The sequence below is a fragment of the Martes martes genome (assembly GCF_963455335.1).
Source record: "Martes martes genome assembly, chromosome: 14".
Taxonomy (NCBI): Eukaryota; Metazoa; Chordata; class Mammalia; order Carnivora; family Mustelidae; genus Martes; species Martes martes.
Window position 1 is genome coordinate 64,880,297 of NC_137902.1, and position 13,465 is coordinate 64,893,761.

At 37.2% G+C, this 13,465-nt stretch overlaps 1 protein-coding gene across 1 annotated transcript in view; it reads left to right on the plus strand.

Annotated features, from left to right (window-relative positions):
• The window catches only part of ANK3 (ankyrin 3), a gene marked incomplete at its 5' end in the record, with an annotated part of 330,132 nt that overhangs the window by 297,412 nt on the left and 19,255 nt on the right, over window positions 1–13,465 (plus strand). Inside the window, 3 exons of the mRNA XM_080822938.1 lie at window positions 779–922; window positions 4,229–4,319; window positions 6,865–7,243. Of these exons, the coding sequence (XP_080679064.1) occupies window positions 779–922; window positions 4,229–4,319; window positions 6,865–7,243 (614 nt within the window). The remainder of the gene's footprint in view (window positions 1–778; window positions 923–4,228; window positions 4,320–6,864; window positions 7,244–13,465) is intronic.

Consider the following 13,465-nt stretch of genomic DNA (forward strand, 5'->3'; position numbering starts at 1 on the left):
TAGCCCTATTATTTTAAACACCTGTCTTTAGGAAGCTTCTTAAGAAAGCAAGTGGTAGTGACTTTTTTGCATTTTTGTCTTTAGTTCTCTCCATGACCATCAAAAGTGAAAATCGAATTCTAGCTGCTAAATCCTGGGGTAGTCATCAGAAGCACTCAGAGGCTACTGCTGTGGCCAGAGCTAGGTGCACAGGGACAGAAAGAAAGGAGGATAGGATCAAATCATTTCATTCAGCTTCATCTGTGCTGCAGAGAGGTCTCCAGTATTTTTGGGTTCATTTTGGTTTGATGGTGTTGGGGTGGGGGGAGGGGAGAGTTTGCTGTACTATGAGAAGTGCCAACCCACGACAATGTGGAATAAGTTATTGCAGGGTTTGCCTGTGTCAGCCTGACCTTAGTAAGTCATTAAAATGCTAAGCATCAAATATGAGGGTGATCTATTTTGACAGTCTAAAAGGAGAAGAACATGCTCAAAATTTTAATAGATCCCCTTGTAACTAAAGAGTCTGCTATTTTGAGGCCCATCTGTTCAGCGTCTTACAGTGGAATGAATGTTGCTGTCACCCCACTCAGCTTCACCAAGTGATTCTTAAGACCCTGACAGGACTTCCCTGTAACAGCGAGCTTTCTGAGCCCTGCGGATGGTGATTTGGCAGAGCTGCAGGGAGGAGGAGCTAAAACTCTAGGAGGGTAGAGATCGCTGTGCTTTTGTGTGGATATTGTGGTGACGGCAGAAAATAATTTAATCGGGTTTTCAACCCTGTTTTCTCCTTTTTCAGCTGATGCCTTAACTTCGGTCTTGACAAAAATTAATCGAATAGATATAGTGACTCTCCTAGAAGGACCAATATTTGATTATGGAAATATTTCAGGCACCAGAAGTTTTGCAGATGAGAACAATGTTTTCCATGACCCTGTTGATGGTAATTGAATTTAGTGTTCCTATTTACTTAATCATTTGATAAAATTCGAAAGTGTGTAGGACGAGGCAGTCGCTTAAAACTAACTAAATTGTGATTTGCTCGACTTAATTTCTCATTTTCACAGCTCTTTCTCTGCTAGAGTCTGCAAATAAACACTCTGCTAGAACAAACTTAATAAATGTCTGTTACAGAAAATACAAATAATGGGGTATAAAAGCATAAATTAATTGAAAGAGTTGGTATTTCGAATATTTTACATGACCAAGTGGAAGAAAATTTAATGTCTAGAGAATGCATTGTTTTTGTCATTTTCACATTAACCTAAAAAACTAGTGAACTCTTTTATTCACATATTGATAAGACCAAACTCTAAGCTATCTTTGATCAAACAACCAAATTACTGGGTCAAGTTTTAGCATATAGTGTACACATTGTTAAATAAAATGGCGAGTTTCTGTTCTGGGGCCAGGTATTTAAGCAAGTACTGAAAAAGTCTAGAGCACCACTCAAAAATATTTTTTACTTATTTAGCATTATTTTAACTTTATATGGTTCCATTTATTGTTTGGAAAAACCCTGCCTGATCTATCATGTATAAAAGTCAGTGTCATTTCTAACTCAGTGAGCACAGATGTCACTAATAACATAGTAAGTCCTTTTCTACATTAGCTTAATTTATATAATAATATTGTCATCTTTCCTTCATTGTGCAAATTGGGGCTTTTTTAAAATCAAAGTATCAAGTAAAGTATAACAAATATCTCGCTATGTTTTTCAAGGTGCTTGTCTTCCTTTACAAATGGAAATTTATTCCTATAATGAGTTTTGAGTAAAAAATGATGATGGTGTGGAGGTAGAAAGAAGAGCTTGGGATATTTTTCTACTCGGTTTTGAAAAATATGGTGTTTTTTCCCCATTTTTAAACTGGCAGAGTTAGATGAACAAAAGTCAACAGCTTCTAGTTCTACATATATTATGTAGCAAAGTTGTCAAATTCTTAAAAAAGTTTCTGCTTGCTAAAGTCAACAGAAAATTTAAAGCATACCTTATTATCCACATAACATTAAGGTGATAGGGAATAATGTCAAAATTCATTTCATTTTAAGCTTATAAATGCCACAGAACCTTGGAAAAACGTTCTCTTCAAGCCCTCGTCTTACATGTGAGGCCATGTAATGTAATGGTAGCCAGTCTCCTTTTGCACTAGCAGTAGACCATTGTTATATCAAATTCTGAAATATTGCCATATAGTTTATGGAATCTTTTAATATTCTTTTTTGGGAAAAAAAATTAAGAAAATAGCTAACAAGGAGGAAAAAAAGAAGGAAAATAACTAACAAGCAAGATAACCAGAAAATAATGGAAATAGTCAATAGAATTGAAAGCTTTATTTATTTTTAACATTCTAAAATCAGAATATCATTAAATAAATTCACAAGAGCTTTTCGTGGTCACATCTTAATATTTTTTATTTCTTATTTTAAAAATTCATAGGGAACTTTAGGAAGGTGTGTATGAAGTAAATTTCACTTAGGCAGATTATCAACCTCAGCTAATCTCAGCCAGCTTTTCGACAACATTCTGGTTTATAGGTGACTATACTTACCTATAGCAGTTTGAATTTACAACAAAAGCTAAGTTGGTATTTGTCATGGACTGATGGGAAAATTAGGCTGTAGTTTTGTAGACCATTAATTCAGAAAATGTGCTTGGCTGCCTTTTTTTTCCTGTCTCTCCTCTTCGTTGAACTTTTACGAAACCTCCTTTCCTCACCATGACCAGACCATTGTTGACTTCTCTCTCTGCTGAAGGAGAAAAATATTCCCTTTGTCCCCACAGTAAAGGTTAAAACAAGGGAATTGTTCCCTACTTCCCCTCTCAGTAGGCTGGTAAATAAATCTCCGTGTTTCACAGTATTGTCGTGAATATTCAGAGAGCTCTTTGCAAAGGGCTTTCTTCCTGTCTCTGTTGTGTATCATTTTTTTCTTTCTTTATTTGATTTGTGGTTCTGAGTGGACCCCTATCACCAAGTTCACTAAGACCTTCATATACACCGCAAACCTTTCATCTCTGTCACATTATGACACCTGAAAATTTTCCTTGGAGTCTTTTCTACTTTATCTGCCTTTCAAATCCTTTTCCTAACATCATTTTAGATTTTTTTTCCCAGTGCTACTGCTCTAAGATCTAATAATAATTTCCTTCCAAAGATTCAATTTATTTTTCTTCATGTTAAATTTCAAGTGAAAAAAGTAAGAATTAGAGTTGGATAGCATTGTTCATATGTAAAGCTCTTAAAATAAGTTATAAGTGACTTATTATAAAAATTGGTTTCTTGTGGCTTACTGTATGCAGTCCACCAAATATGGATTTTGCATGCTAAAAGTAGATAATAAATTTGGCATGGAATAAGTATATCTTATATAATGAGAGCTAACTTTGTATTGCATTGAATTAGTCTGTATTTAAGTTACTGTATTAAAATTATCAAAATTGATAGAAATCATTTATATCTTAATTAGCATTGTTTTATTATAGTTTGCACTAGTCTTTTATTTCATTGTATTACATTTAATTGAACTAAACCAATAAATTTATGAACATGATTCTGTAACTCATCATACATTTTCATACCTGATATAATTTAATCCATTCCATGTGTTTTGTTTGCTGTGCTCTAATTCATTCCAGTCAGTCCGAATGTACTGTCTTCCATAGGTTATCCTTCCCTTCAAGTGGAACTGGAAACTCCCACAGGGTTGCACTACACACCACCCACCCCTTTCCAGCAAGATGATTATTTTAGCGATATCTCTAGCATAGAGTCTCCCCTTAGGACCCCCAGTAGACTGAGTGATGGGCTAGTGCCTTCCCAGGGGAACGTAGAGCATTCAGCAGATGGACCTCCCGTGGTAACTGCAGAAGACACTTCCTTAGAAGACAGCAAACTCGAAGACTCCATGCCTTTAACAGAAATGCCCGACGCAGTGGATGTAGATGAGAGCCATTTGGAGAATGTCTGTCTGAGTGAGTATCCTCAGTACCTCAGAAGTATGTCTGGGGTCCCAAAAGATGTTAAACCAGCAAAGCCCTTGAAACAGCCTAGTAAAGTAGGAGTACGCTCTGAGCAGCAAGAGAAAGGAAAATCTGGTCCTGATGAGGAGATGACGGAAGAGAAACTCAAATCTCTATTTGAGGACATTCAACTTGAAGAAGGAGTAGAGTCTGAGGAGATGACAGAAGAAAAAGCACAGGCTATTCTTAAACGTGTTCAGCAAGCAGAACTGGAAATGTCTTCAATTTCAGGTTGGCAGAACGAGACATCAAGTGGAAACCTAGAGTCCCCTGCTCAGGCTCGAAGAATAACTGGTGGGTTACTGGAACGGCTGGACGACAGGTATGGCCCCATTTCGGAAGGAAGGAAAGCGAATCGCTGCTTACGCGTTAGTGAATCGTTTGTTTTAAGTACCTGCTTTTTTAGCAATTACTCTTTTGCTAAATCACCATTCCAGTTTGGGGATAATACCTGCCTCTAAGGTTGGTTCATTCTGCTTATCCAAAGAGGGAAAGTTACATGACATCTGACTCTTGAACTCAGCTCAGTTCTTGAAGTCATAGTCATGAGTTCCAACCCGGTGCTGGGCTCCACCCTGGGTGTGGAACCTACTTAAAACAAAACAAAACAAGGGCATCTGGGTGGCTCAGTCAGCTGAGCATCTGCCTTCGTCTCAGGTTGTGATCCCAGGGTCCTGGGATCGAGTCCCACATCGGGCTCCCTGCTTGATAGGAAGCCTGCTTCTCCCTCTGCCCCTCTCCCTGCTCATGCTCTCTCTCTCTCTCTCAAATAAATAATAATAATCTTTAAAAAACAAAACAAAAAAACAACTACTGTTAGCCTGAAGTAAAATGCAGTTTTACATGCGTGCCAAAGATGTTTATGTTTACTTTAGAAAACTGCTCTTTTCTAGTTCATTACTTGTATTATTCTTCTCACAAAGTCAATAAGTATGAGCTTTCAAAATAGTGTAATAAATAAAACCCCATGTCTTTTAGAAATATGAACATTTCTATTGTTTCCTGACCTCAAACGTAATATGCTTATTATGCAAACTTTAAAATATAGATTTAAGAAATCAAAACCCCATCATCTAGCAATAACCACCATTAAAATTTGGGTGGATTTCTTTTACATACATCTTTCTAAATGTCTTAATGTAGAAAATGCAGAGAAGCAAAAACTAAAGTCATTGGTCCTCCTACTGTACTAAGAAAATATTTAACGTTGTATATCCTTTTTTCCTACATGAACATTTTATGTAATTTGCAACATTGCATATGTAATTCTTGACTCCAGATAATATTGCCATGGTGGAAATTTGATTAAATCAAAATAATTCCCTAATCATGAGTCTAGTTCTTTTTTGGAGTGGACTTAACTCTAGGAAGGTGAGAATCTAGGGCCTTTCAGACATTGGTTCATATCCCACAGCATTAGGTTTGCATTTTGTGGCTCTGGATGAATTCCTAAGCGCTAAGAATGTCCGTCTAATCAGCTTTAAAAACTGGAACCTCAAGCAGGTTAACAGATTAAAAAAGAAAGCCTGTAGAATGGCTGGAGTGTAGAATGGCTGTAGACATGACTGAGACAAATAGTCTATCAATAATAGTTGGCATCACTTTTGCTTATGCATACATCAGATTAAAATATATTGTAATTCAGTAGCAACTAGGGATCATAACCTCGGGGTTTTTTGCATCCAACTTGTTTCTTTCATAACCATATTTAATATTTTCGTATTGCTGATAAGCTTCTTGCTCGATAAAAATTCCCAAAGAGGGAGTTTATAACATTTTGGAAAAAGGAGTCTACAAGATTCCTTTAGAAGAATGATAAGACCAAGGAATTCTGTGCTCAGCCTACCAGACTGTTGCAAAGACAACAAGTAGTATTATTTTTGATGTCGGTGTTCTAATGTAATAACATAATCTATAGTTGCATAGCAGGAAATAGATACATTTAGTCTTCACACTGTCCTGGGACTGTTTGTCCTCACACATATGGAATAAGGTGTGCTGTTGATTGGGGATTGTTTATATAGAATCAGAATTTGATTTATAAGGATACACACCTACTTACATATGCATGATATAGATATATATCATGCATATAAAATATTGTGCTAGTTTTCACCTTCAGAATTCTACAGGTAATAAAGACAGTAAAAACAATGCGCAAGCTAGAAAATAAAAGTCGATACTGATACTAATAAAAATTGAAATCAATTTAAAAGAAACTGTTGGAAGAGAAAGATTGTTAACAGTTGAAAGGAAAATAGTCCTCACAGAATTTGAGAAGTGACCGGTGAGCACCAGCTCCCGCTCACCAGCGGGAGTCAGCAGAGATCAGGGGAGGGGAAGGAGGAGACCCAAGTTAAGGGTGTTAGGGTTGCAAAATCAGGATGGCAGGATTCACAACTGGAAACCCATCCAAAGACTGGAGTGTCGGTACTTGGGGATGCCAGAGCTTTCATCACAGGAATGCGTTTGATTCTCTGCCAGCAGTTTTTTCCACTGGCAATGTGAAAGCCTTTTGCAATATCCTCCTCTTTTACATTGGCGGGTCTGGAATTCTCTGTGAACCTCTCAGGATGACTTTTTAAAATCTCAAATCCAAGTAGCTGTAGCAATGCAATTAAACAAAACAAAACAGAAACAAGGGCAGCATAGCTAGACAGTTTGGGAATTGGGGTGTGGGGGAAGCCTGGGGCCTCACCCACAAACCCAAACCCATGATCGCCCTTCACATATTAGATTTTTTCATGCCTTTCTATTTCATGCCTAAAAAAGTGGCTTCAAACGTGGTTGTTAAAAATTTAGAGCTTCTGAAGCCCGTCTTTAGCCATGTATTACCGTAGTAAATTTCCACATTTTCTCTTTTGCAGCCCTGATCAGTGTCGAGATTCTATTACCTCATATCTCAAAGGAGAACCTGGAAAATTTGAAGCAAATGGGAGCCATGCAGAAGTCACTCCAGAGGCAAAGACAAAATCCTACTTTGCAGAATCTCAAAATGATATAGGAAAACAGAGTGCTAAGGAAACTCTGAAACCAAAAATACCTGGATCTGCTCGTGTGGAGGAACCAGCATCATCACTAGCAGCCTATCAGAAAGCTCTAGAAGAAACCAGCAAGTTTGTAATAGAAGAACCTAAACCCTGTGTGCCTGTCAGTATGAAAAAGATGAGTAGGACTCCTCCGGCAGATGGCAAGCCAAGGCTTAACGTGCACGAAGAAGAGGGGTCCAGTGGGTCTGAGCAAAAGGTATGCAGTCCGGTTATCTGATGCACTGTCAGTTAAACCAAGTGTACTAATGCTTCCCGTCCTTTGATTCATCTTGTAACGCTGGTTCTTTACTATTTCCCGATTATCAGTGCTAACACTAATGGTGGGGGTGAAGAAAGGACTAGGTAAAACACATGCTATTTGATTATATTTTCATTCACTGAGTAGGAAAAAGGAATATGCATGCCTTCAGCCATTTTTCAGGAGAAAAAAAAAACTACAGAGATGTTACGTGTAAGGTCCAGTGGCAATTTTTGTCTAGGATTTGGATTTGGGCTTCCTAACTCCCAATCCAGTCGTCTGTCTTATGGAAGGAGGATAATTATTCTGGCTTTTCCTGGTTCTTCTGCATAACTTAAAGAGTTTATAGATGTGACCCACCTAAGAGTTCTACCCTATAAAGGCTGTTGTCTGAAAGTGTGTTTTAAAAATTAAAGAAACCCAGTGCCCAAGCCTGAAATGAGGTGGGTATGTACACTGTTGCTTGACTGCATTGAGAAATTTGAAGTTGGACGTATCATTTTAATCATTTTTATATCTAAGTTGATAATTATCTTAATATTTGTTTTTCGTAATTTTGAAGCCTTAGTGTCCTAGAATTATTTGCTTTCGCTTTGTACTTGAACATGTGTTTGTGGTAGATTTTTTTTTTTCATTCTTTGAGATTTACCACTTTTAGATATTAAAAAAATTTTGAACTGAAATTTATAACTCATAGGTGGATAAAAGAAAATAAACGTTAGTTCCATTTCCTACATTTTTTACTGCTTTTTGCTCTCTCGGTCTTGTCTTTTCCCGAACCATGCGGTAGGCGTAGGCCAAGACGTGGACATCTTGGAATAGTAACACTTGCAGTTTTCCCTAAAACATCCAGTGGTGTTTGGGATTTAAAAGAAACAACAACAAAACAATTCTTTTGTAAGATAGCAAGTCCATGATGAAGTTGTGGTTTACAAAAACTTTATTAGTAAACTCCCAGTCTCTCAGGAGCTAGTGATCAGCTAGCTGATTAACTAATCATATCCTTTCCTGGTCCCTTCTGCCGGCTAGCTGCTGACCATTTTCCCACGTGTTAGGAGGGAACGTGAGAGGAAGTGAAGTTCTCAGGCCTTCCTTTCCCTTCCTGACAAATGGGTTTTGAGCATTGATTTCTTTCAGTTAATTCTTAGCATATTTAAGCAGTATGACCTTGGATGTTCCCTTTTGAAATGAGTCCACAGAATATAGAAAGAAGCAATAACATTGTGATGCTTTAACTACGAAAGTTTACTATTAAAAATCCATAGAGAATTTCTGAAATCAAATCATCATCTAAATATGAATAAGCAGTTGTGTGTGTGGACACATTGGCCACTGGGGAACCAGGGAGAAGGCAAAAGAGCGTTCGAAAGGAAAGTCTTAACCCTGAATGGAAGCTCAGCTGAGTCCATCAGTACTGGAACATAATTACTCATCAGTACTGGAATATAATTACTCTTAGAAAACGTTTTCAAATTACTTATGAGATTGTGCTTTTGGTCTTGTCACTAGTCCTGTTCTAATGCCTAAAAAGTTTTCATGAGCATAAAAGTTCTTAACGGAATTGAAGTTTCTGGGATTTTCTGATCTCACAAGAAATCCAGACATGTTCAAGATGTGTCCTTTGTGGCTAGACGGTAGTAGCAACCAAGTAAGTCATCTGATATACGATCTCAGAAAACAGCGCCCTTTTTGTCCCCTAAAAAATCAGGTCAAAAGTCCGGGTGCGGCTCTTACACGGATGACTGCCTGCTGTTATAAGGTAAACTTCTGCTCTTTTCCACCTCTGTCCATGCAGTGACCCTTAGTAAAATGTCCTGAAACAACCCCGTTTGTCTGTCTATTAGTTACCCTCTTTGCCAGTTCTCGAGAATTCTCTAAAAGGAATCGTGATCGAGATTCTACTAGCATCTTCTCTCCACCTTTCACCTTCAGATTAGCAGAGAGTAGAAACTGAAACATTGGCCAAATGGCCGTTTTTCTTTCTGTAAGGGACTAGTCTCAGAGGATTCTTGAGAGGATTATAATGCAATTCACGTCTAGGTTTGGTAGTGTTTGTATGCACATATGTTCTGCTTTTCAATTTACCGGAATGAAAACCTCTCCCCAGTTTACAATTCTGTGTATGAATAATTCAGATTGAATTTTCACTTTTGCCTCATCTAATCTGTTGATTCCTGAATGCTGACTGGGAATTCTTTTCTTTCACAACATGAATTCCTCTTACTTTTTCTGACTTTCTGAGCTGTTTCAGTGCCTCCTTTCACAGTACTGGGATCACTGTATGTTTTCTGAATTTTATAATCTTTTCTAAAACATTTTAACAGTATGAGGGAACTTAGTAGCCAATATCTTTGCATGGAATAAGAAACTTGAAAACTCTTCCCTTTTAATACCATATCATTCAGTAGGGTATTTTTGTTCAGGTGAAATTTCTTACAAAGTTAAGGTTGATATTATATTTTAAAGTATTTGTTAAGTGTAACTTGGGTGAAAAGTGACCTACTTTATTATCTATTTGACAACATTTCATAATCACTTTAGCCAATACTTGTACCTCCTGTAACAATTTTACTTTATTCCCCCCCCTATTTTTACCAACACTGCCAGTGATTTTTCCAATGGATATGAACTGCAGTTTCTATCTCTGGACTCTCAGATTTAGGGCAACTACCAAATTTAGAAAATAAAATGCCAGAACTATTTTCAGAATTCCACCATTAAAATTTAGAGATAAAATCATTCAGTAAATAGTATTCACCATGACAGTTAAGAAGAACCTGGAGATATTTGTCCCTTTGAGTTGTGAACTGTGTGGTAGTTTTTCCTTTGTCTCATCCTTACTGTCCAAAAATTAAAATTTTGTGTACTTTCTGTATTCATGTCTCTACCATCTTCTTTTCTGTCCTCATTTCATATCAGATCCTTAAAATAAAACTCCAAGTTTTTACCTGTTTTACATTATTCCTTCATTCATTTGCATAAACTCTTACTGAGCACCTACTGTGTGTTAGGAGAAAGTATGCTGCTAAAAATCTCCTGATATAAATATATGTGACAAATTCTACTCATGTCAGTTCTTTACTTTGATTTCACAAAAATCAGAAATCCTACCTGTTTCTGTCGATCAAGTGAAGCATGGCCATTCAGGTCAAATGTATAGAGATTTAAAACAAGTTTTAAATGAATATTAATGTTTTTTCAAACTAATAATGAGTAGCATGTAGTTTCTGATACCAAAATGTCTCATAATTATTTTTAATTCATGGAATTACATTGATCTTTACTATATATATGCACATAAAGATCAATGTAATTAAATATATGTATTAATATACATACACACATATATGTGTACATATACAGAGTCATTTCATTGAGGATGCTGCTCAGAATTTTCTTCCACTTACATTTTTTTTAAGATTCTCACAAATACATACCGTGATGTTCTTAGCAGGGAAAACCAGCAAGTGAAAGTAATTCTTTTTTGATTTCCCTTCTCAGAATGTCTTTTATTTTAAATGTGATGGTAAAATTATACTAAAAAATGCATTTATCAGGACTTGAAAGACAGTGAGAGTGATTCGAGCTCAGAGGAAGAACGGAGAGTCACTACCCGCGTTATTCGCCGGCGTTTGATTATAAAGGTATCCTGTAGCCAGATTGTGATGGGGCATTGCTCTGGGATTAGAAAGTCCTTCCTTTTGGTCTTGAAAATTCAGCATGCTTGATAACTAAGCAGTTCTCTATATGTTTCTTTGCACATTTGAAAGCTTGTAAGAACAACCACCAAGAGGAAAGGGTCATGTTGCATGGTAGTGAGTGTTCTGTCTAGGCCTGTGTCTGACTTGTGGCAACTGTAATTTTGTCTAAGAATTCTTGGCATTTGTATCCTGTTTTCCCTGAAAAAGCGTTGTATGTGAACAAAGATTTTATCTTGGTGAGAGAACAGTTCGTATCAAATGCAATGTTCAGTGGAAACGTCAGAGGCCACAGTGAGGTATGAGGTCAGATGGAGAAGGACAATGAAATAATGAAAAGGCCCCCTCCTCAGTCTCAAATTCCTACTGCCTGAACAGATCTTGAGTAAAAAATCAGTTCTTTATTACCAATCAGTAGCTGAGAATTTGGAGTTATAACCTGGCATGGATATCGGTGACAAAAACAAAATCAGACAAACCTTCTGAAAAAGGCTCTAACTTGACTAACATACAAAAAATCAGGCTGTATTTTTAAGTATAAGAACCATTTTTTACTGAAAGTGAAAAATATTATTCCCCCCTTTTGCAGCACAGTTGAATGCAATGAGTAAACCTTCATTTGCCCCACGAAGGTATTTGGAAACCCTGACTTGGTGTGCCTGGTCAGGTCCAGCCCAGTGCTTCCCACAGTCTGCTGCTTGTCTTCATTACTGTCTTTAGAGAAAGGTTTCTTGATGTTAGAATAACTGACTGCAGAAACCCGGAAGCCATTTTCAACACCCGGGCCTTTGAATGTGGTCCAAGTAACTTGAGGCTCCTTGGTGGACAGCTCTGGAGAGAAGGAAAGGAAGAGAAATATCTGTTGAAAAACATTTATCAGATTCATCATCCCTTTCCAAAGTGTCAGGAGACCCCCTAGAGAGTGGAGAAGTTGGTTTAGGCAGCTAAAACTTCTTAATCCGGCTGTTTGTACTTTTCATGTAGATCAGATGAAAGAAGAGCAGAAAATCTGCCAAATTTGCTCTAGTGTAGGTTTTCTTAGGCTCTGGAAGCATTAGAGAAGAAAGTAAGTCCTTGTCTAATTCTTAAACCATCCCCAAATCAATCAATAGACAGCTTTAAAATTTAAAAAAAAAAAAAGCATGAATCACTTCTTTGACAATTCCGTCTAGGCAAGCCAAATTACTTATTGGTATCCAGCATATTTGCAATCATTTGCCCTGCTTATAAAATCCTCATAGTCACCTCCCATACATTCGCTGGGATTAGGGGAAAGAAATACTTAATACAGGTTTTCTGAAGGAGTTAAAGCTATACTCTTTGCTCAGGCAGGCTTTGCCCTTTCCAGAATCAAGGTCTTCAAGAAATGGTATTTTAAAGTGAAACATCCGAAAAAGTGCACCAGACATATCATCTTATAACTTGCCTTTTATGCCTAACATGCGTCATACTCATGTTGCATCCAAATCTACCGCATTCCTTGTAAAAGCTGCTCATTATAAAAGTTGAATTTTCTCTATATAGGGCAGAAGAAAATAATCCTTCGCCCCCACCCCCCCCAAAAAAAGTGAGAGGGTGAGGATAAAGAAGTTTTACTCTGAAGAATACAAAAACAAAACAATAAAAACACAAAACCCACCAAATCAATGAGGGTTATTTCTCTTGGTCTTCTAGAATTCTAGATGTGCATTAGCAAGTTAGCTTTTAAGAAATTTTATCAGAATGTGTTATTTATATATTTGAACTTAATATATAATTATGTGAAATATATAAACATTTTTATTAAGAGCTTAAGTTTAAAAGACAAAATTATACTATGATGGCTTCATAAAACAGAGGAGTCTGTTCTCCCCAAATCCTCACTTCTTGAAGCTGGTGTAATTTTAGGGAGGTTGAGTGGAATGATCAGAGCATTGGTTTGTAAGTGAGGGGAGTGCTGTATAAACAATAGACTCAAACAAACTTGGAGAAACCAAAAGCTAGAAAAAGTAGCTATAATTAGAATTGAAGGCTATAGGTATGATAAAAAATCGTTACAAATTACATACATAAGCATCTGGTTACTCTTTTTCTGTAAGATATTTGGGGCTTTTGGAAAGGATCACACTTCTGCTGCATTTCTCTTCGCTCTACGTGTTGGTATCTTTCTAATGTTAAAAGAGCTTGAAATTACTGTAGTATACGGTACTTGTGACATGGGAACCGCCTCTGCCAAAAACACAGAAGGAGAATGTTCCATGGAAAGGGATTATTGATAATAAAATCACTTCTTTTCTGAGATGACAAAAACCAAGGGACTGGAGAACAGTTGGCTTACCCAAAACCAGACAGGAGAGCAGCAAGTAGTCTGGAAGCCCAGAACCTGACCTCTAGCTTTCCGGTGCACTGCCTTCTACCTGCCTATCCCTCAACGCTACCTTCCTTCTCTTCTAGGACAAATTATAAAGGAATAACTTTTCCTAGGCCAAATTAGGCACTTGGC